Source organism: Nicrophorus vespilloides, unplaced genomic scaffold (assembly GCF_001412225.1).
Source record: "Nicrophorus vespilloides isolate i.1.1-1 unplaced genomic scaffold, Nicve_v1.0, whole genome shotgun sequence".
Lineage (NCBI taxonomy): Eukaryota > Metazoa > Arthropoda > Insecta > Coleoptera > Silphidae > Nicrophorus > Nicrophorus vespilloides.
In genome coordinates this window covers 24,524-46,332 of record NW_017096153.1, presented here as the reverse complement: position 1 = coordinate 46,332, position 21,809 = coordinate 24,524, and the positions used below count along the sequence as shown (strand labels likewise).

Sequence of the window (21,809 nt, the reverse complement as noted above, 5' to 3'; positions counted from 1 at the left end):
AATCCTCAATTTGATCAAGGGCCTCTTGGAGCAACCTCGTGACATCATCGGTCGAAGTATGCCTCACCAGGATGGCAGTATCATCGGCGTAGTAGGCTGCGGAGGTGGAGGATCCGGCCTGAATTTTGGGCATGTCAGCCATAAAGATGGCCAAAGAAATGGCGACAGGCACACCTGACCTAATGGGTTGAACCGAGGAACGTACGTCACCCAGCTTGACGCTGAACGTTCGATGGTCAAGGTAGGATTCAATTAGCTGAATTAGACCATCAGGGAAACTGCTGGTGATCATTTTGTGTAAGAGACCCTTGTGCCAGACCTTGTCAACATCAAGGAAAACCCCGCCTGTGTGCATCTTCCAGTTGAAGCCCTGCGTGATGCGCTCCACAACACGCAGCAACTGGTCAGAAGAAGAGTGACCGTCCCTAAAGCCAAACTGCTCATCGGGTATGATCTGTTGCTGAGCTTCAAAGTCCTTGAGCCTTCGAAGGATCACCTTTTCAGCAACCTTCCCAATACCCGGAAGCAGGCTAATGGGACGGTAGTTCTGGGGAAATTGACGCTCATTCGCGGTTTTCGGAATAAGTATGATGTCGGCCTTCTTCCAAGCCTCTGGGAAGTGTCGGAGCCGAAGCATCGCATTTATGATGGCCACAACATGCATGACCGAACGCCGAGGGAGAAGTTAGCATGAGGTTGGAGATACCGTCAACTCCGGGGGCTTTCTTGTTTTTTAGCTGCTTAATGATGGCGTGGACTTCTGTGAGCATTTCCTCAAATAAAATTTAGATTCTTTAACACAAATGAAAGACAATTCGAGCCGGAATTCTTGAGACTCCGATGACTAAAACATATTATTTAAGAATTTGTTTGTATAATATTTATTAAGATTTGTTTATCATATTAGAATAAACTTTTAGCAATTTAATACACATATTTAATTTGTTAATTATGAGTATTCTATGAAATTTTTATCTGATTATTAATTTTTTTTATTATCAAAATGCACATTTGGTTGCCTATATCCATAACATAAGTCTTTGGAATATTTGTTAAAACATCGATTTCTGCAACATCTATATTTTTTTAATAGAAGTTATCCTTATGATATAAATGTACAAGGCTGTATTGAGGTTAAGAAAATAAAATATTGAAATATGTACTATACAGAAAAGTTGCTATAAGATTCAATAAGTCACGATATCTCCACTCCCTTCACTTAGCTTGTGTCAAGCACAATTTCGCCAGCTACCGCCCAGTGGACTGGGTGGAGTCTCCGAAAGGATGATTGTGTACTTGTAGATAGGACCGCAACCAGATAGACAGCGTAGGGGACAAGTCTTGGAACCAAATATACCAAGAAAATGCTATATCAAAATTTTGGATCGATTCACTGATGCCATCAAAAAAGGGATGGAGGTAGGCAATGGGAATTTGAGTGCTACGAGAGTAATAATTAATTCCGCACTGATGGCTGAGTTGTTGGGGCACTCGAAGAAACAATGGTTCAACGTTCTTAAACTACCACAGTCATGAAATGATATAATGTTTGTCAAAAAAAACGTGTGAAAGATGACAAAAATTTAATGGTTGTCGTATGTGTTTTGTATTTATTGTACTATTAATAATTTATTGTTTAATTAGTGCATGGTGTTGCCTGTATTTATATGTAAGTTATGACAGTTAGGATTTGCACCATCTTCATTATTAAATATGGACTAATTTTAAATTAATTGAATTACAAAAAAAGGGATTCTAGGATGGATGAAAACTGGTTGTGCTACAAAGTTTCCAAAATCAAATTAGACAGAAAATATGTCCATATATTTTTTTTCCAATTAAGTACACAAATAACAACGACAATGCGTCTCAAACGCATCGCATCACATATATTATATATATATAAATATTTTTTTTTTTCAATTATTTATAAATAATAAAATGGGGAAATCCCCTCAAAATAATTTTGAAAATCCAATAAAAAATATAAATGAACTTGATTCCGATTACATTCAGCGCAAAGAAATAAAAATAAATAAACAATTGTTTTGTTATACGACCCTCTAAACATGCTCGCTCATCTAAACACATAACTACTACTCCAGTATTTGTTTTTTCTGTTATTTTCTTTCTTTTCGGCTAATGTTCAAGTGCATATAAGATAATTAAAAAAATAAGATGAAATACGCATGGAATTGACATTTCAATTGACAGTCATATGTTTTCTGTGGAGGGGAGAGGAATACCTGTCGAGAATAATAAGAATAATAAAAAGAAGAAAAAAAACTTTCGAAGGAAACGAAATTATTACACACACATTATTATATTCTTACAAGTCCACTATTTTTACATCCATTCGTGCTTCTGTTAAAAGGTTTTATTTTTTCTTCTCATACGTTATTATTTATTTTTTATGGGGGAAATTCGTGTTGTTGTTTTTTATTCTTGGTGCATTCAATTTTTTTTTCAATATATTGTTAACACAGGTACACTTCGTATAATTTCATTGATTATGTACAGAGTTTATATAAATAAATATTAATTAACTTTATTAATGCATATACAATATTACAGATACATATATATTATTTTTGTTGTTGTTTTTGTATGAGGATTTCAGAGAGTACATTGATTATTATTATATGTTTCAGAACAACATTCGATCCATTTTTTTATTTTTTTTTTGCTGCTGGGGGTAGAGAGAGTTATTGTGTTTTTTGTTGTTGCTGTTTGGTCGTCGTAAATCGTGAAATCGTTCACGTCGCAATCCCGTTTTCGTATCCATTCACCAGAGTCTCAATGATGAACTTTATTGTGATTTTATAAATATTTTGGACGTTGTCCGTGTATCGATCGCCCAGCGTCATCTCCACCGCCTCCAAAAACGGACTCTCTATTTTCTGAAACAAAAGAAAAGAAAAAAACATAAATATAAACAGCAAATTTTCTTCTTAAAAAAATGATTAGATTCGATTTATATGCAAATTCGATATCCTTTACAGGAATTTCTATTTACGTTCGACATCCTGATAGATTATTTTCGTCCCATTACAAATATTTTGCTTCTCAACAACCGGACGTTATTAATCGAATCAAATTTGCAAATCAGGTTTCTTCATTCACAATTTTAAATACTGACCCAGAAATATTCTACTTTGAATCCGGGTATTCTGCGGTGAGACGCTCCCACTTGGTGGAGGAACTCGAAGAAGGCGTCCAGATTGTCTAGGCCCTTTATGCCTTCATCGAGTGTTGTCATCACTGTTCCAGCATGTTCGGCCAGTTCCAAACTACTCGCTTGATCCTCCTTCGTTCGTAGCTCTCTAAACTTCTCGAAAAGAATCAGCAACTCGGAGTGCTCCTCGAATAGTCTGAAATGTACAATAGCAATAGTTTAATTGAATTCTCCTGAATAGCGTTGATCTAATAAATATTTACATTTGGATTTGAATACATAATAAGATTAAATTCAAAGTTTCATAAAAGAAGCATTACCATTTTCTATTGTCAACATTTTAATTCCATTTAGGATTTATATATGTTTTTATTTGCTAATTGTATAGTGTTGAACAGTCAATATTATAAAAAAAAAACATTTGAACAATTTAGCAATAATTTAGTTTAATTCTAACTATAATTATAATTATTATGAAAATTAATTATATTTTACAACAAGAAAAATGTTTATTTGTCATAAAAGCTAAATAAAAGTATATATTAACGATTTATTATAAAAATGAATTCTGTCTGTTTTTCAAAGATAATGAAAAATTGTATACAACAATTTTTAGGTGTAATAAAAGAAGTGTTACTTTTCGGTTTCAGTTAAATAATAAGGATCAATAAATAATATTTTAGGTTTTAACAACTTTTTCTTATGATAATGATTTTTTGTTATACTCCAAAAATATATTTACTTGACATAAGAAACGCAGATATAATCAAATCATTTCGATTGAGGTGTGTACTTGAAAAATAGTCCATTTGGGAATTGATTGAGCGCTAAATTCGGACCGGGTGCGGCAATTAGTCAAGAAGTCCGGGTCGAACTCGAAGCATTCATTGCGTGACGATGAATCGTCGAGATTAAAAGTCGCTACACCCTCGTTCCAAACACACATAATTTATCTCACGCACTACGATCTCTCTTTCGCTATTTTGTAAACCCTCCAAACAGATTTCAGCTAAAAGACATTTTTTCACATTTTTTTTTCATTCTTCCCCTTACGTAATTTTTCCTCCTTTTAATTACTCTCGTTTCTTGCGATTTATGGAAAGCCTTTAGGGCGGATTTATCACCGAAAGAAAAATAAAAAGAAGTAGACGTTAAGACTCGACACGTGTGGGTGTATCAAAGCTCCTCTTCCCGTATATAGTCTCCTTAACGATATAAAGTATACATTATCTCATTTCGACTCTTACACATTTATATATACAAATATTACGCATGAGTTTTCCTCCATGTACGCTAAAAAAAAATAATGACTACAGATTTCGCAAAAGTCGTAAAAATCTCGCTTCACTTGTTTCAAAACTTTCATTACGCAGAATTTACGCAGTGGGCTTTGAAAATACCGGCCGAAAACAAAAAACGTATAAGCTCAAGGTCTGACATTTAAATGTCATCTTTGTCGATTACCTACACTTTGCGTCGTTTTTCGCTCAATTTTTACCCGTTAACATTTTGCTAAGAAATGAAACACATTCAGGGTAAATGAAAAATTCAACAGACCTTTCCCATATATACCTATATACACGTAATAGACTAAATCGATTAGTGGGCACATACACAAATACATATATACACCGTCCCGTTTCCATGGAAACCACTTGATCTTCTGCAACGACCCCGGCAACGGCGTTTAACAATTTTCAAACTCTGTTTCTCCCTTATCATTTTCCATTTAAGCTCTTTCATTTTATTTATTTTTATTTATTCGCATTTTCCTTCGTTCGTTCGTTTGTTCGCTCGCATTCGTTTGAATTTATATCTTAAGCTCCGCACGGCAAGTAACATAATTTCCCAAATTATATGCTTCTCTTTTTTTTTTGTTATCCTCATTGGATTTCCATCGCTTAAATGGGGTCTCGAGGGTAATTGAGGGGAGGGGGACTTATGCATAAACCCTATATAATGTACGTTATGTATTAACACAAAGTAAATATATGGACATATGGAGCTATTTTTAATGTATCGGGCGGAAAGAGTGCGTGAGAGAGAGCAGCATCTCCCTTCATATAATAACAAACTTGAACTTTATCTACTTTTACTAGGTTACTATTACTGCGCGTGTTTTTATAGTCAATTATTAGAAAAGCGTGAAAACCTACAGTCTATAAAAGTAATGAAAGTGCACTCTTCAATTTTATGTGAATTATGAAATTTAACAAATTTATCAACTAAAGTTATTATAATTGTATTCTGCAATTGGTATTGAAAAAATATAGTTCTGCTAATACAGTAAAACCTGTCTTTGTGCGGTAGATAGGGACCGCATAAAAGAACAATATTTAAGAATTCAATTAAATGATTCAAGAGCAAATTGGTAACGCTTCTTTTATGACAAACATAAATTGTAAATATACAAATATTTCCTATTTCACAAATTTCCAATGAAAACTTATGATGTGCTAACACCATCTACCATATATAATTACGACATAGCTTAAAATAAAATGAGTTAAGGTTTAGATACAATAGGTTACAATTTACGTTTGTTGGTTTGTTTATTGTCATGAAAGTGTTATCAACTGCGGTAATTAAAAAAAATTAATTGTTATGTAAATGCATCGTGCAGAGTATCTAATTGGAACGCACTAACGACTTATTGTTATCTCCAACCGCTATTTTCAACCGCTCATCTTTTTTCCATAAATACCAGCCTGCAAAGGCGTTCACCACGCAAAACGACAATGAACTTCTTGGCCTTAACAATCCTGCTAACAGCTCTGCTCTTCGCCCACGCCAATTCTTATTCGACACCTGGTAATATCAATGTTTTACTACTATTTTATTTTTGAGATTAATTTGTACTATTTGCAGAGAAATGTGGGGAACTTGAGGAGTATTTAGTATGCGGCAAGGAATGCGAGGACGTCTGTCAGGACACCGGCAGGGCGCCACTGTTCTGCACGGCCCGCTGCAAGAGGGGTTGTTTTTGCAAGTCCGGGTATCTGAAAGATCTTTCGACGGGTAAATGCGTTGAGCCCAAGGACTGTCCGCCCAGATAATCGTCGGATCTCGTGATCCAGGACGATGAACGTAAAATATACCTACTGACTGTAATAAACTTCTTCAAAAAAACGCAATCGTCTCGTATTATTTTCGCTTGACTTTTCCTTCACATTAACAGCATGATTTTTCTCGCGTTTCCGCCCGACAACTCTGCATGCAATTTATGTAATCAAATAACTACATTGAAGCAGAATCTTGCATGTTTTGTTATTTTAAATAAAAATAAAAAAAAATATATATATCACTATTTGTACATGTGATACATGTAAATATATATATTTTTTCATAACAATTGTCCTGAACTAAAATAATAATGTCGCATATATGAAGCGTGAAATGTAAAAAAAAATAATATGAATATTCAAATTATTTAAAAAAATTTCATTGTCAAAATAATATAAAAAAAAGAAAACGAATTTGTAAGTTTGTAACTGTTTTGTAAATAAAAGTTTAATTTTTCAAGTTTTTTTTTTACTTTAAGAAAAATAAAAATTGTAATTAAATTTCACATGCAGAAAAGCTTTGGTCAAAATTTGACAAATAAATTTGGTAAATATAAAAAATTGAAGAATGAAATTCAATAAAAATTAACACCAACATTTTATAAAATATTAACCATTTGTAAGTTATCATGTAAAGATATGATATCAAGATAGAAAAATATATGAAAGTAATGAATAATTTTGAAATTTAAAATCGATATGTCTAGATCGGTGTTTCCAAAACTGGTTGCAACCCAGCAGTTTTGTAAATTCAGTAGAATATACATTTTTTATGCAGTATATGAAATCCAAGCAATTCCAACGGCGTTGGCGATTGTAATGTTTTCTATCAATGTGCATATTTACAGCCTGCTCAAACGATTCTGTTAGTCGATTTTGAACCAATTCATCATAACAAGATGCGCGTTTTGGATTAACACGAGTAGCAGTAAATTATGTATGTAAATGTTTTTAAAATGTTTCCAAGTGTCATTTAATTATTTCTTTCTCATGACTTTCATAAATCTTTGACGTATTTTCTAAGTGCGATTTTTTTTATTCTATCCACCGCATAAAAATGTTTCTCTAATAATTCTGTAATGAAAATTTCGATTTTTTTTGTGTGCGCTTTTTTTATGCTATATATAAACAAGTTAGCTATAAACAGGTTTTACTGTACAAGATTTTGTATGTATATTTTTAAGATTTCAAAATTAAAATTATTAAGATATTTTGCAGCTTGTCCCTGGTCTAAATGTCAATTGTAGTTCAATTTAATTTTAACTGCTTGTTAATGTTTCTTTTTAAAAGTTTTTAATTAAATATAACCAGTTTTTCATCATTGAAAACAATATCTATATCATGTTTTATCAGTTAATTTTCTGTCTGTCAAACATACAAAGCAACAAAAAAGTTTGAAGCTTGAAACGAAATGCGAACAATCGCACTTGTTTTGGTTTCATTTAGATGGTCGGCTTTGATCATGGACCAATTCGATTCGGAGGTTTTTTTTTGGGAATCGTTGTCAAAGCTTTGTGCATGCAAATGTGTTCGTCTGGCAGATTGCAACGGCAGTCGAAGGTTGTCATTTAACTCGCGGTAATTTGCGCAAACCGCAGAACGTCGGCCACCGCCGGAAATTGCGAATCTCTCTCTCTGTGATTTTTGGAGGCAGGACACCGCACGATCAATACGTAATATGTAATTACGCCATCTATCAACGTCGATCAAACCACTTCCATTACAATTACTAGCGCAAGCGTTTATTGCCAACATCGAAAAATAAAATCAACATAAAAATAAGCCAATTTTTGGTGCAGTGCGAATTTAGTTTGAATTGCATCAAACAAGCGAACACGCTCCAGCGGCTACTCTATTTATTCCTGTTTAATTTCAATGCTAGAGTCCATTTCGAGGCGCTTACGGCGGAATTTCATATAAACATCATTTGCATTAGTTGGAATCATCTCTCTCAATATTTCAATCTCTCCCTCAATGTTTGTAATTTCATGAAATAAATGGAGCGAAAACGGACAAAAAAAACACGCATTTCATTTCATATATGTAGCAAAAAAAAAAACAACTCGCCATATCAAACAGATATTTGCTTGCATTGGAAAATAAAGTATATTACATTCAAAATCGATTTTCATTTAAAATAATATTCGTTTCATTTCATAAAGAATTCGCAATTAAACTTTATCATGCATTATAATAAATTATCAAATAATTTATTAAAGTAAAAATAATTATATCGCAACTGAAATTTCCTGTACATATGAAAAGGTGTTCGTGCGATTAAGTTTCAGTATGTAATAACCATTATGTTGAAGTTATTTACATATTTTGTCATAATTAGTATATCTTATGCATTCGCAGCTATACAATAATTTTATTTTTTTTATAACAATTTCACCATTATCCTAGCATGCCCTGAGAATTCGGAGTTTAAATGCGGAACGAAATGTACGAAAAGTTGCAACAATTTTCATGTGATGATGAGATGCGTTGCGTATGCCGAGAAGGATGTTTTTGGAAGGACGGTTACAAAATATTCTTTGCTAATTGGTTCAATTCGGTTCGTCCGATTCAAACTAAATGTTTGGTTTATTATATCTCAAACAAGAAGTAGTATAATTAACCAAAGTCTAAACTATCAATAGATTTTTGCCACCTTAACGCATGTTAATGCCGACAGCGAAGAAGCATGAAGAGGGAGTGGTGCTTTTTACAACTTGTTGGGAATTATATATTTTTCCTTGCAAGAAGTGCTCCAATGCATGGAAATAGTTGTAGTCAAATGGTGTAAGGCAGCGTTTTCGAAAACGTGAGGCGCGAACTAGAGTAAGGGGAGGCTTGAATATTAGTCACAGTTAGCAATTTTCCAAATGACAGCCAAAGATTTATCTATTTTGTGAAATGGTGGGGGAGAGGGAAGGCGTCAATTGATTAAATATTTTATAAGGGAGGCGTAGTAACATCAAGTTTAGTTTAAGGTGTGAGGGAGGAACTCGGACAAAAGTTCAGTTTCTTGCAGTTTGAGCAAAGTTATTCGTGCGACTTGTTATTGAGCATTGTCCTGCAAAAGGTTTGGCCTATCTTTATTCACCAATATTGGCTGCTTATTCCCAAGCTCCCTCGTTATTCTGTCTATCTGGTTACGGTAGACATCTGCCTTAATCGATTGACTGGGTCCCTGGGTAGCTGTAGTGGAAAATACCAGTGCTGGTCCACCAAAGAGACACTATAAGTTTCATTTGGTAAATATTTAGTTTCGCAGCGTATTACTGATAATTCACGCGTAGTTTGAGGCATATCACTATCCACCTTGCTGTCAGGTCATGGTTCGCTTTGAAGATTAAAATCGTCAGATCGAAACTTCTCAAATCATCGATGTAATGTGCGTTCATTAGCCACATCCATCCATATATTTTTAATGTTAAAATAAGTATAATGTATGAGTGTAATAAAAATTATAAATAAAGTAAACGCGATTAACATTGTATCTTTTCTCTAAATTTATGGTCCTTTGTTGCTAATTTATATTTCCTAAACGTATATAAAAATAAATTATCTTTCAAACGCTGTCGCTATAGATTATTTAACAGACCTCGCACGAGTGAACGAGCACAGTCTGACGAACGTCGAGTGTTGGACAACATGAAATTATTAACTGCAATTTTCTCGCTAATCTGCGTTTCATGTGCAATCGGTAAGCAGGTTTACGTTAAAAAACAAAATCGCAACATTTTTATAATTTTTCTTTTTATTTTCAGCGTGCCCCGAATTTTCGGAATATGTCTGCGGAACGAAATGTCCGAAATCGTGTGATAATTTGCATATAATGATAAAATGCATCAGTGGATGCGATTATGGATGTTTTTGCAAGGAAGGTTATGTTTTTGACAAAAATGGATCCGATAAATGCGTGCCCACAGAATCCTGCTATTCGTGTAATAATTTTATAACTTCGTAATTTTTTGCGCTGAACTATATTTTATTATTTCAGATTGTGACCGCGAGAAGCACGAAACTTACTACGATACGGTCTTATGCGAATGTTCCGATCCCAAAGACTTTAAAACCTGTGCCAAGTGCGTTCCCGGTTGTTTTTGTATCCATGGTTACAAACGTAACGACCAAGGTGTTTGTGTACAAGAAGAATAAGTTGCCATAACGATGTAACCGGTTTTTTGCTTACAATTAATTGTTAATAAATGATTTTGTATATAAACAAAATGGTAATTACTTTGTGAGTCATTTAATTTACAATATTATATTTTTATTAAGAGATTTATATCAATTATTATTGATATTGACATTTCTACCGCAAGGGGGGTATAAATTTAGTTGATTAGACACTAGATTTTAAATTAAAGAAGTGATATTATCATCACTTCTTAAATTTACTTTCAATTTTATTTATATTCTGACATTGTTTATTTAAAACAATGAAATTTATAAACTTCAATTTAATTGTGTTTCTATTGTTATTACTCATAATAACAAGTGAAAAAATGAATTCTTTAAATGAACCATACATTTTCTATTCACTTTTGCTGAATATTACTCAGAGAGTCGAACCGTAATTAATTTCGTTCCAGATTCAGTTTCGGATTGTCTAAAAATTTCGTCTTAGTTTCAGTTCGGTTCCCATTGAAATTAAAAATTAAATTCGAAAAACAAGCAAATAATTTGTTAAAGTTAAAATTTAAAATCGCTTCAAATATCAAATTTTGATTTAATTTTATTAAAAAAATCTCTTCTTACTTCTGTTTTCAATTATAATAGTTCAACACATGCACTTTGTAATGTTTCTTCGGTGATAATTACATTAATATCCTTTTTACTCACTTTCATTTGAGTTTGTTCTAATGTTAGTTACGCAAGACTTGTGCTTGCTATTTTTTCTTCAAATTTTCTCTTTTAAGTCGGTGTTTGTTTGAGACATTTTTGTTTTTGAAGTTCCTTATATTCGGCGTGACGAAAATGCTCAATAAGTCATTCGATGTTTGCTGTGTGGTTTCCGTTTATTAATAAATAAATTCTTATTATTATGGGATGTGATTTGTGATTTGGAGTAGGGTTTTATTTATATTTTAATTATCAGCGTTCTCACGGAATTTGGCTTTGATGGTTTTGTTTATTATGTATTTGTTGATTTGAAAAAAGAAGTCGGATTATTCAAAGAGACTTCATCGATGTCTCTTTTACATTGTTTGTTTATATACTCTATTAACAATAGACCGACCAACACAATGTTGAAAAATTATTTTTTCGAATGTCTATATAAATAAACGAAAACACTAGCACCGTCACACTACAATTAATATATTACTACAATTAATTTTATTATTAATTGCCACAAATATGTACATATATTATTATGTGGTTAGTGCGTAATTCTCAGACGTTTTTTAAACAATATTTATTATGAAAAAATGGCTAAACAAAACAGCAATTTTTATTTAAAAAAAACCGCCTATAAAAACGCTTTAAAATTATGAACCAACCCAATATTTATTGAAAAGTTCAAATATTATAGTTCAATAAATATTAAGACATTGTGAAAATATGAACATATGTTAATGTAAAAGTGTTAATGTATAAGTAAAAGTGAAATAAAAGTTAGAAACAAAGAAAATGCTTATAGATTTATGATCCATTGTTGCATGGTTATAGAAAAATATAAAAAAAAACTAGATAGATTATTTAACAAAGTTGGCAAATGTAAACGAGCATAGTCCGACGAATGTTGACTATTAGTCAACATGCAATTATTAACTGCGGTTTTCGCGCTAATCTGCGTTTCAAGTGTAACAGGTAAGTAAACTTATGTAAAAAACAAAAGCGCAACTTTTTTCTAATATATATATATCTATTTAATTTCAGCTTGCCCTGAATTTTCGGAATATGTCTGCGGAACGAAATGTCCGAAATCGTGTGATAATTTGCATATAATGATCAGGTGTGTCAGTGGATGCGATTATGGATGTTTCTGCAAGGAAGGTTATGTTTTTGAGAAAAAGGGATCCGATAAATGCGTACCCAAAGAATCCTGCTATTCGTGTAATAATTTCATCAATTCGTCAATTTTTAGCTATGAAACTATTTTTCTTTTAATTTTAAGATTGTGACCGTGAAAAGCACGAAACTTACTACGATACAGTCCTGTGCGAATGCTCCGATCAGAAAGACGTTAAAACATGCGCCAAGTGCGTTCCTGGTTGTTTCTGTATCCATGGTTACAAACGTAATGACCAAGGTGTTTGCATTCCACAAGAATAGGTTGTCATAACAAAGCATTTGTTTACAATAAATTGTTTATATCGAAATGTATTATTATTTATATATCATCTTCAATTATTAGATATTATTCCACCGTTCATTATATATATACATAATAAATTTAGTTTGACTAGACAATTTTCATTTAGATTTACTTAATATTGATATTTCAAGTAAGAAAATATTATTTACGAACTATTTAATTATTAATATTTACACAAATTGAATGATAACCAACTAACTATACTTTAGTTATTTCTATAAATACTTAGTGTTAGTAATAAATATTGAAAATTATTATTTTGAAATAATCTAACATCAAAAATATATGTAATTGTTGCCAAAATTAATTACAGAATATTTATATAAGTTTAAATTTATAAATAATAATATTTATTGCAATTAAACATTTTCATTCACAACAATAATTGGCTATGACATAATTATTAAATATTAATATTTATTTTATTGCAGGCATAAAAGACTCACAATAGACTACTAATTTAATAATATAATGAATTATAATTTAACAATTAATTTAATTTTTTAATGTATATTTGTATATAAATGGTTGTTAATATTATCGATTAATTAGAAAATAAATATAAATTTAATGTAGAAAATTTGAATGCTATAGATTCTTTGTGAGAAAATTGCGCAAAGAAAAGGAGAAATGAATATTTAATAACTAGCATCAAACAATAAATATTTATGCGGGAACCTTGGAGCTAATCAGGTATAACCGATCAGGGAATATTACAATATCGCGGCCGAAATTACAATTTTTAATGAACAAAAAGTGATAAGAACACTTATAGTCTTTTTTCTGTTGGGTTTTACTGGTAATTGCCATCAGGATGCGATCGGTGCTGTTACTCTTGTGCTTCGGGTTTATCCATGCCCAGAACGATGGACAAAGTAAGACAATTTTAACTTCTGTCCCAAAACATAATTTTTTTTTATTAATATACAAACTGAAAATTAATATATTTTTAATTATTTCTATCAGTATTAATTGTTAATAAAGAAATAAATTTAATAATGAACTTTTTCGTTTTAGCTGTTACTCCAACCGCTGTTACTGATCCTACGATACAAACTCCAACCACTACTGACTCAACTATAGCACCAAGTACTAGTAAGATTATAAAACAAACTCTCTTTCGTTGATATATAATCTCTTTCGAAGTTTGTTCCGTCAACGAGACTCTTTCTGTCGGAGGCTACGACTGTAGCACATGCCAAAATCCACGAAGTTCTTGCGCCTTCCAAACCGAAACCAAATGTTATTGCAAAGTTGGATTTATCCGTGATTCTTCTAAAAGATGCATCCGTCCTCAAGATTGTTCAAGCTTAAGTAAGTTATTCCGCAAACAAAATTAAAAAGTCCGTTTACATTTCTAAATTGTTTCTGATTTTCACATAAAAACAGTTTATTCAAGACTTCAAACTTTAATTGCATAATATATAAACATAAAATTGATTTATTAAAAAATATTATGCCTTATGCCTCAAATTGATTCTTTAAATTGAATCACATTAAATTTTATGTTTCAAATTGACAATTTTTCTAAACTTTCTTTACTGTATATCAGGGATTCCCATTTGTTTTTTCGGTTTGCGGCGCCCTATATATATTAGATTTTCTCCAAGTCAAAACATTGGTCTATGTTAGGACGAAATTTATGTTAATATATCAGAATTTTCGCAGCGCCCCTACAGTACAGCCGCGGCGCCACGTTAGGGAAGCCCTGCTGTATATAATAGTGATTAATCAAAATATTGATCATTCCAAAATTGAATAAATAACGCTTCTTTTATGACAATATCATATTTTTACATTTTAGACGCTTGCTCCTTGAACGAGACTTACAGCGACGCAGGATATTCGTGTCACAATTGTGATAATTACAAGACGGAAATCTGTAATCTGGATAGAAGAACCAGTTGCTACTGCAATCCTGGATTCGTGAGGAACGTCGGTGATAATCTATGCATCGGCATCGAAGATTGCGTAATCTACGAAGGTAAATCTTTTTTTTATTAATTGTTAGAACGAACAAATTATCGAATCAATTGTTTCAATTCCAGGGACAACTAATAAAAACAACATAAATCTATACTCTAATCTATATTTCTTTGATTAATGTTGTTTTCTGCAATTGCGTTGTTTATTATAAACATGTGAGAGAACAATGAGCAAATCGTGATTAACAAATTATTATTCTTTTTGTGGAAATATTCTAAATTTATTTCTAGGAACTTGCAAATCATACATGAACGTACAAATAAAATTCATTTACGATTTATTAGAATTTTAAAAATTAATAATATGCTTTTTTTAATTCAAAATGTATTAAGCATATGATAATATCCAATAGAATTACAAAATATTTTTGAAATAAGTTTTATAATTTGAATAAATAAATTATTAGCACGTTTTGTGTAAATCTGAATTGGATTAGAAGGTTGCAAGGTTGCCAAGTTTGTCGATGTTGCCCTACATTTTGTGCGGAAGTTTGCGTGCGAAACGTGGAAGTAAACTATACGAGAAGAAGGAAATATCGTGGTGGCAAAGTGTCGAGTCGTTAAAGTAATACGGTATAATTTGATCTTATAATGAGGGCGCTGCGAGGAAAAGGGTTTCCTAAGTAATTACATAGGGGTCGCGTCGACGAAATTGGTCGTTCGTTTTTACGACAACGGTCGCCCACTCGATTGTTTGGCACCGATCTTCTGACCTTCAACTGCCAAAAAAAGGATAACAGGATGTTGATGAGGACGTGCTGCAGATAGGCTCAGATTGCCAATCCTGCCTGCAATGCTGCGAAAAGTCCTTTACGTAAATCGTCCTGAAAATACGCGCTCAAGCTCGTCCTTCGAGGGGGGCAAATAGACAAAAAAAACACGCACGCACAGCACGGATCAGAACCCTCTTTAATAAATTTGCCTCGTTTTGCGGCCAAGGACGTTTTTAGAATCTATTCGTCTTTCCCCATTCTTTTTCCGCAAAAAATGTCTTAACAATTTATTGAATTTACATGTTCACTTTATTTAGTCCACGTTCATAACGCTCTTAAGGAATCTCATCAAAACATAAATCAAATTCACAGTTTACATCGTCCAGAAATTAAGTTTAATTTGCCCACAAATAAATATACCATTAAATTTTCAGATTTATAAAATAATACTTTTCTTATCTAAATGCAAAATGACATGGGAGAAAACTTAGTTTGGAAGATTTTGTTCATAATTAAATTCGTATACAAACAATGCCTTCTTGAAGATATAACTTAAAAAAATTAAGAATCCACACGTCACAACTGTCAAATGTAAATTTAGATAACCTCAACTGAAATAATATAGCGATCAAACAAAATGACAACCTTTTGTTCTGTAATAAAATATGATGTTTTGCAAATGTCAAAATTCGCAAAAGTTAATATAACCCTATAGTAACAATTATATTGTTCATTCAAAAAAAGAAACTGTTATTATTTTTTGTTAAGGTACAAATTGCAGACCAAATTCAACGTACAGCGAAATAGGATACGATTGCATGACCTGTGATAATCGTCAGAACCATCACTGTCCGCTGAGCAGAGTAGCAAAATGCTACTGCAATCCGGGCTACATCCGAGTCTTCGGCTCCGAGAGATGCGTCAAATCCGAGGATTGCAACGTCTTGCAACAAAACGGTTGATAAACACAATTAAATGACTTTTTTTCTATGTTTATTTCCCTTGTTTAGTTTCTGACATGTGCAAGAATCGTTGGACGAGGAACTGCAGAGGATGCTTCAGAACGTGCACGTACAACAAAAGGAACAGGAATCATTGTCCTGAAGTTTGCAGGAGATGCGATTGTCCGAATGGTCAAGTCAGGGATACTGAAACTGGAAGATGCATTCATCGCGGTGAATGCAATACTAGTAGTTATTTCTTTCGTTTCTTTTAGATAAAAGAAAATACTAATTTACTAAATGATTATTTGTAACTTGATTTCAAAATACAAAAGTTGTTTTGTTGAATTTTAAACAGTTTTGATAACCAATAATTAAGTAAACAAAAATTAATTCATAAATAATAAAATTATTCATTTATTTATATATTCTACAAACTTTACATTTCTGTAGTTGCTCAATTATAGACGAGTTTAAAACTGCTCAAATTTAGTTGTTCTCTTTCATTTAATTTCGCATATAATGTCTAGATAAGGTGGAAAATAATAAAGTAAGATAAGAGGAAAACAACAAAGCTTCAGCGATTCATTTAATCCATTGCGCGACGTTGTTCTTATTTTTAAATTTAATACAATAAGACAATATATGATATCCATTGTCTAACAACCAACAATGAAAGCTGCGATTATCTTCTGTTTGCTATTGGTAGCACTGTGCTCCACCGGTAAGATTTCCGGTTTATATATTATTTTGATTGATTTAATCTTTTTTAGCCGAGCAGTGCGGTAAAAACGAGGTTTTCATTTCATGGGGTTCTGCGTGCTATTCGAATGAGCGCAGCTGCATACCTCCAATGCCCGTTAAGGGTGAATATTGTATTACAGTTTGTGCCCCAAAGTGTGTCTGTGCCACCGGGTATCTTAGACATTCCTCTGGAAATTGTGTGACATTTGAAAACTGTTAAGGAAGTTCTCAATAAATCGATCTGCAATTAATTATCAATATTTTTCCATAATTTTTACAGCCATGTCTCCGATCCGCTCATTATGCTCTATATTCTTATTGACTTTGGAAATGACCTATTTCTAGCAGAGTCGAACCGGATGCGAACCCTAAACAGAAAATCCAAATTAACCGGAAGTTTTATCGAAATTTTAATAACGGTTAATTTCGTTTAGAACGAAAAAATAGTATTTCGGTTCAAAATTTATTTAATTATTATCAAGTAATCAATCAGATCTTGAAATGTACCTTAAAAATAAAAAGAACTAGGAATGATCATAATTGCGCAAGAAACAAAGCTTTGCAAAAATATTTTTTCTATTTTATATGAAATCAAGAGTACAAAGGTATTTTGGTAAATAAACCGCAACGGAAACAAACAGAAATTTTTATAACGGAAACGAAACGAAACATTTATTTGGAACGTAACTGTAAACCGGAGCGAAATTAATTTCGGTTTGGCTCTCTTATTTCTAGTAGTTAACATTATTGATTTGAAACTGCACAAGATTAAAATTATTTCAGAAAAATTTTGAATTTCGATTATATATATATATATAATTTTTAGTTAATAGTGTTCAAAATGTAGTTACAAAAGTATTAATTATTTATCTATATTTTCATCTCGTTTATAATGAATACAGATTATTGAAAACAAACCAAGCTATTACGATTTATCTATCCATAATGCAAAGCAATGCAAGAGAGAACGACGTGGAAACAAATGGAAGAGGTATATGTCCAGGAGTGGATGCTTACAGACTGAATAAGAAGGAGAGGAATGCAACAATGTTCCACATATAAAAAGGGAGGAGCGGCAATATCGTCGTCAATTGTTTCTTAACAAATAACGATGAAATCTAGGATCATGTTCTGTCTGCTATTGGTAGCAATGTGCTCCGTCGGTAAGTTTACTATTTCCTTTTTTTATTATGTTTATTTATTTTATTCTATCATAGCGCAACGGTGCGGTAAAGACGAGGTTTTCATATCATGCGGTTCTGTGTGTTATCAGAATGAGCTCAGCTGCATACCACCGAAACCCATTGACGAAAAATCTTGTATTCATTTTTGTCTTGGAACATGTGTCTGTGCCCCTGGGTATTTTAGACATCATTCTGGACATTGTGTGACTAAAGCAAACTGTTAAGCCAATTCTTAAAAAATCGATCTGTAATTAATAGAAATCTCATAAAGATCTAATAGAAATCTTTAATTTTACATTACTAACTAAAAATCACTAAATTTCTTTGAAAAAATGAATTAACTTTTCTAGTTTGCTTCATTTAGTTTTTTATTTATTTTTTTATATATTCTAACAACACTACGCTGATTATGATAGCACTGTGCTCCATCATTATCCTGAAATTTGCAGGAGATTCTATTCAGATATACTAAAATCGCAGTTAATGTAAAACTAGTCCTTACATCTTTCATTTCTTTTGAATAAAATTAAATACTTATTTACGAAATGATCTAATTGTTTATTTTTTTTGTCGAATTTTAAAAAGTTTTGTTAGCAAATAATTAAGTTACTAAAAGAAATGTATATTCTAGAAAGTATATATGTCACTTAATTATAGACCTACTCAAATTTGGTTATATAATCTCTCTTTTAAAGTATAAATAAAGTGGAAAAGAAATAATAAGATAACCGAGAATAAACAAAGCTTTTCCTATTGTCAAATTGCATATAAAAAGGCCGAGCGACAATAATTGATATACATTACCTAACAAGCAACAATGAATCCGCAATCATCTTCTGTCTACTATTGGTAGCACTGTGTTCCCCCGGTAAGATTTCTGATTTTCCTTTTTTTGTTATAATAATTTGATTGTTTTTTTTTTCTTCACAGCGGAACAGTGCGGTAAAAACGAGGTTTTCAACTTGTGTGGTTCTGCATGCCACCCAAATGAGCGCAGCTGCATACTGCCAATTCTACTCGTGGATGTAAATTGTCTTGCCGTTTGCATTTCTATGTGTGTCTGTACACCCGGGTATCTTAGACATCCATCTGGATATTGTGTGACACAGGGAAATTGTTAAAGAAATTATCAATAAATCGATCTGTAATGCATCTATACTGTGAAGTTAAATAATATGTTTTACCTTTCCACTCCACATATCAATTTTTTTAAATTTTAATCATTCACAAGCTGCCAATTTTGGTAGTTTTTTGACAATTGACAAAAAAAACAGAAAAACAAAATAACAAGCGTGGAGTGGAACGATTTCTCATCGGAAATCTTCCTACAAATAAATATAAATTTAACTAAAAAAATAATTCAATAACAACCCAACTAAAAATTGATTTTGACAACACTATGTAACTTAAATAAAGATATTCACTCTAATGAACAAGAAAACCAACTTTTTGTTTCTAACGGGGAGGTCGAGGGTGTTGTGTCTCTTTAGTCTGTGGAGGATGTCACTGTTGTCTAGCAGGAATAACGCGAGACTGTTGGAATGGTTTTCATGTCTGTTCTGGTAACGGGCACTGAACTTGGGGATTTCACTCTTTACAGTGATCATATGGAGGTCATTGTGTATCGTGTCGTTCGTGACGTACCAGTGGGCTTGCACCAGGGTGCGTAGGCACTTGGACTCCATGATTTAAAATGCTTTTTTTTATTTTAGATAATTTTATGTAAAAGTTTTGTATTTTTTCCAATTTATTTAAAAAAAAAGTTCAATTAAATATATTTCGGAACTGCAATAATTAAATTTTGTTACCTGATTTTAATAATAATTGATTTCAGAAAAAGGAAAATGAGTATTTTATTACCAATTATTTATATAAACTAATTTATATACTAAAGTTTTGAAGTAAATAATACTAAAATATAGAAATAAAAAAAAAACTATACAAAATACATGAAGATCACTTTCTCCAACATCTATCAATTACTTGTAAAAATGTTAATCGAAGTGCAACAGTCATATTTTGAAGATGAAATAAGCTACTGCGGTTTATGTATCAATAATTCAACAATATAATACAGACGAGCGACAATATCGTCGTCACTTGTTCCCTGACAAATTACGATGAAATCTGGGTTCATCTTCTGTCTGATGTTGGTAGCATTGTGCACCTTTGGTAAGTTTTTTTTTAATTGTGTTCTTTTGTTTTTTTATTTTATTCTTGCGTAGCGCAACGGTGTGGTAGAAATGAGGTTTTTATTACATGCGGCTCTGCATGTTATCCGAATGAGCCCAGCTGTATACCACCGGAACCTGTTAAGGGTTTAACTTGTATTGCACTTTGCATTCGGACATGCGTCTGTGCCCCTGGGTATCGTAGGCATCCATCCGGATATTGTGTAGCAAAATGTTAATGAAATTCACGAAAATACATTATTTTGATGATTTAATTACAGTATTTTTGTATTTTCCTGAGTATTTTTTCCTTTATGTTCATGAGTTACATTTTCATAAAATTTTATCAATTTTACCTTACTCACTATAAAATAAATCACTAGTTTTCTGAAACAATTAAATTAAAATTATGTTTTAAAATTTCTTCTTAACTTTGCCACAGTAAATTAAAATGTGTTTTTTTTTCCAATTTTGAAACTGAAATATATATATCTTGTTTTTCAACTTGCTCTTAAAGTTAGAAATTATAACGATACGTGGAATTGAACACAGCTACTGCGGTTTATCATTCCATTATGTAACGATTTTCCTACACTTGATTATATATAAAAAGACTGAGCGACAATAGATCATGTCATGTCATGTCAACGATGAGAAAAGGCTGTTAAGTGCTGATAAAATAGACGCAACTATACGATTTAATGTGTAACCGTTCTTCGGAATATTCCACAAATTATTCTGAATAATCAGGTGCAAGTATCCGTTTGTATATTTGATGGATACGTGAAGTATGCTTTATAATAATTAAGAGGAAAGTGGTAGACCTAAATATATAAAAATACATATTAATTATACAATAGATGATAATAAAAACTATCGACAATAATTTATATATGTATTATTTCTTTTTCATCTTGCTCTTAAAGTTATAAATTATAACGATACGTGGAATTGAACAAAGCTAATGCGGTTTATCTTTCCATTATGTAACGATTTTCCTATATTTGATCACATATAAAAAAGCAGAGCGATAATAGATGATGTTCATTACCCGACAAACAACGATGAAATCAGCGATCATCTTTTGTCTGCTTTTGGTAGCCCTGTGCTCTACTGGTAATATTTCCGTTTCCGATTTTCGTTTTTTCCCCCATTTTAATTTTATTGTTTTATTCATTCGCAGCGCAACAGTGCGGAAGAAATGAGGTTTATATATCTTGCGGTTCTGCGTGTCGTCCGAACGAGTCCAAATGCGTACCACCAAGACCCATGGGACCCATAGGATGCGCCGCCGTTTGCGTTCAGATGTGTGCTTGTGCTCCTGGATATTTTAGACATCCGTCTGGAAATTGTGTGACCAAGACAAACTGTTAAAGAAATTCTCAATAAAACAATCTTTTATGCACTCTAACTTTGCAAATTACTTTTTCATAATTCTTAAAATAATGATTTATCCTTTTGTTTTAATAGTTTTATTTTCTAACATTCACAGATATACAATTCACTAAATGTTTATAATAATTT

At 32.1% G+C, this 21,809-nt stretch overlaps 6 protein-coding genes across 8 annotated transcripts; all 6 read left to right on the top strand.

Moving 5' to 3' along the window:
• The first annotated feature begins 1,092 nt into the window (after positions 1 to 1,092).
• Positions 1,093 to 6,304, top strand: LOC108569805 (cysteine-rich venom protein 1-like). Its single transcript, XM_017931493.1, has 3 exons — positions 1,093 to 1,419; positions 5,883 to 5,986; positions 6,044 to 6,304. The coding sequence occupies exons 1-3, from the start codon at positions 1,397 to 1,399 to the stop codon at positions 6,229 to 6,231; spliced, it is 315 nt and encodes a 104-aa protein (XP_017786982.1). The 5' UTR covers positions 1,093 to 1,396; the 3' UTR covers positions 6,232 to 6,304.
• A 3,524-nt stretch (positions 6,305 to 9,828) lies between these two features.
• LOC108569806 (alpha-tectorin-like) lies at positions 9,829 to 10,464 on the top strand. The gene is made up of 3 exons (XM_017931495.1): positions 9,829 to 9,928; positions 9,993 to 10,169; positions 10,226 to 10,464. The coding sequence occupies exons 1-3, from the start codon at positions 9,877 to 9,879 to the stop codon at positions 10,381 to 10,383; spliced, it is 387 nt and encodes a 128-aa protein (XP_017786984.1). The 5' UTR covers positions 9,829 to 9,876; the 3' UTR covers positions 10,384 to 10,464.
• Positions 10,465 to 11,959: 1,495 nt separating this feature from the next.
• LOC108569807 (alpha-tectorin-like) lies at positions 11,960 to 12,551 on the top strand. Its single transcript, XM_017931496.1, has 3 exons — positions 11,960 to 12,039; positions 12,109 to 12,285; positions 12,347 to 12,551. The coding sequence occupies exons 1-3, from the start codon at positions 11,988 to 11,990 to the stop codon at positions 12,502 to 12,504; spliced, it is 387 nt and encodes a 128-aa protein (XP_017786985.1). The 5' UTR covers positions 11,960 to 11,987; the 3' UTR covers positions 12,505 to 12,551.
• Positions 12,552 to 13,192: 641 nt separating this feature from the next.
• Positions 13,193 to 17,275, top strand: LOC108569804 (fibulin-5-like). Its single transcript, XM_017931492.1, has 8 exons — positions 13,193 to 13,422; positions 13,565 to 13,642; positions 13,694 to 13,861; positions 14,352 to 14,531; positions 16,014 to 16,202; positions 16,256 to 16,420; positions 16,960 to 17,052; positions 17,211 to 17,275. The coding sequence occupies exons 1-8, from the start codon at positions 13,362 to 13,364 to the stop codon at positions 17,273 to 17,275; spliced, it is 999 nt and encodes a 332-aa protein (XP_017786981.1). The 5' UTR covers positions 13,193 to 13,361.
• A 759-nt stretch (positions 17,276 to 18,034) lies between these two features.
• LOC108569808 (chymotrypsin inhibitor-like) lies at positions 18,035 to 19,255 on the top strand. 3 transcript variants are annotated; one of them, XM_017931497.1, is made up of 2 exons: positions 18,035 to 18,093; positions 19,045 to 19,255. In XM_017931497.1, the coding sequence occupies exons 1-2, from the start codon at positions 18,042 to 18,044 to the stop codon at positions 19,233 to 19,235; spliced, it is 243 nt and encodes an 80-aa protein (XP_017786986.1). In that variant the 5' UTR covers positions 18,035 to 18,041; the 3' UTR covers positions 19,236 to 19,255. The 3 variants fall into 3 exon arrangements, 2 of the variants coding, with proteins under 2 accessions (XP_017786986.1, XP_017786987.1); XM_017931498.1 differs by lacking the exon at positions 19,045 to 19,255 and adding an exon at positions 18,148 to 18,364 and having other exon boundaries at positions 18,037 to 18,093; XR_001891343.1 differs by lacking the exon at positions 18,035 to 18,093 and adding an exon at positions 18,720 to 18,982 and having other exon boundaries at positions 19,045 to 19,123.
• Positions 19,256 to 21,252: 1,997 nt separating this feature from the next.
• On the top strand, positions 21,253 to 21,725 carry LOC108569809 (chymotrypsin inhibitor-like). Its single transcript, XM_017931499.1, has 2 exons — positions 21,253 to 21,401; positions 21,469 to 21,725. The coding sequence occupies exons 1-2, from the start codon at positions 21,323 to 21,325 to the stop codon at positions 21,657 to 21,659; spliced, it is 270 nt and encodes an 89-aa protein (XP_017786988.1). The 5' UTR covers positions 21,253 to 21,322; the 3' UTR covers positions 21,660 to 21,725.
• Positions 21,726 to 21,809: the final 84 nt, after the last annotated feature.

What these genes read in the sequence shown, in the direction of transcription:
- LOC108569805 (XM_017931493.1), top strand. Translation starts at nt 1,397, where the DNA reads ATGCCATCAAAAAAGGGATGGAG. An exon ending in CCATCAAAAAAGGGATGGAG is followed by an intron (nt 1,420 to 5,882) that starts GTAGGCAATGGG and finishes CATAAATACCAG; the next exon opens with CCTGCAAAGGCGTTCACCAC. An exon ending in CAATTCTTATTCGACACCTG is followed by an intron (nt 5,987 to 6,043) that starts GTAATATCAATG and finishes TACTATTTGCAG; the next exon opens with AGAAATGTGGGGAACTTGAG.
- LOC108569806 (XM_017931495.1), top strand. Translation starts at nt 9,877, where the DNA reads ATGAAATTATTAACTGCAATTTTCTCGCTAATCTGCGTTTCATGTGCA. An exon ending in CTGCGTTTCATGTGCAATCG is followed by an intron (nt 9,929 to 9,992) that starts GTAAGCAGGTTT and finishes TTTTATTTTCAG; the next exon opens with CGTGCCCCGAATTTTCGGAA. An exon ending in CACAGAATCCTGCTATTCGT is followed by an intron (nt 10,170 to 10,225) that starts GTAATAATTTTA and finishes TTATTATTTCAG; the next exon opens with ATTGTGACCGCGAGAAGCAC.
- LOC108569807 (XM_017931496.1), top strand. Translation starts at nt 11,988, where the DNA reads ATGCAATTATTAACTGCGGTTTTCGCGCTAATCTGCGTTTCAAGTGTA. An exon ending in CTGCGTTTCAAGTGTAACAG is followed by an intron (nt 12,040 to 12,108) that starts GTAAGTAAACTT and finishes ATTTAATTTCAG; the next exon opens with CTTGCCCTGAATTTTCGGAA. An exon ending in CAAAGAATCCTGCTATTCGT is followed by an intron (nt 12,286 to 12,346) that starts GTAATAATTTCA and finishes TTTAATTTTAAG; the next exon opens with ATTGTGACCGTGAAAAGCAC.
- LOC108569804 (XM_017931492.1), top strand. Translation starts at nt 13,362, where the DNA reads ATGCGATCGGTGCTGTTACTCTTGTGCTTCGGGTTTATCCATGCCCAG. An exon ending in CAACGTCTTGCAACAAAACG is followed by an intron (nt 16,203 to 16,255) that starts GTTGATAAACAC and finishes TCCCTTGTTTAG; the next exon opens with TTTCTGACATGTGCAAGAAT. An exon ending in ACCTCCAATGCCCGTTAAGG is followed by an intron (nt 17,053 to 17,210) that starts GTGAATATTGTA and finishes TAATTTTTACAG; the next exon opens with CCATGTCTCCGATCCGCTCA.
- LOC108569808 (XM_017931497.1), top strand. Translation starts at nt 18,042, where the DNA reads ATGAAATCTAGGATCATGTTCTGTCTGCTATTGGTAGCAATGTGCTCC. An exon ending in GGTAGCAATGTGCTCCGTCG is followed by an intron (nt 18,094 to 19,044) that starts GTAAGTTTACTA and finishes TTTTCTTCACAG; the next exon opens with CGGAACAGTGCGGTAAAAAC.
- LOC108569809 (XM_017931499.1), top strand. Translation starts at nt 21,323, where the DNA reads ATGATGTTCATTACCCGACAAACAACGATGAAATCAGCGATCATCTTT. An exon ending in GGTAGCCCTGTGCTCTACTG is followed by an intron (nt 21,402 to 21,468) that starts GTAATATTTCCG and finishes ATTCATTCGCAG; the next exon opens with CGCAACAGTGCGGAAGAAAT.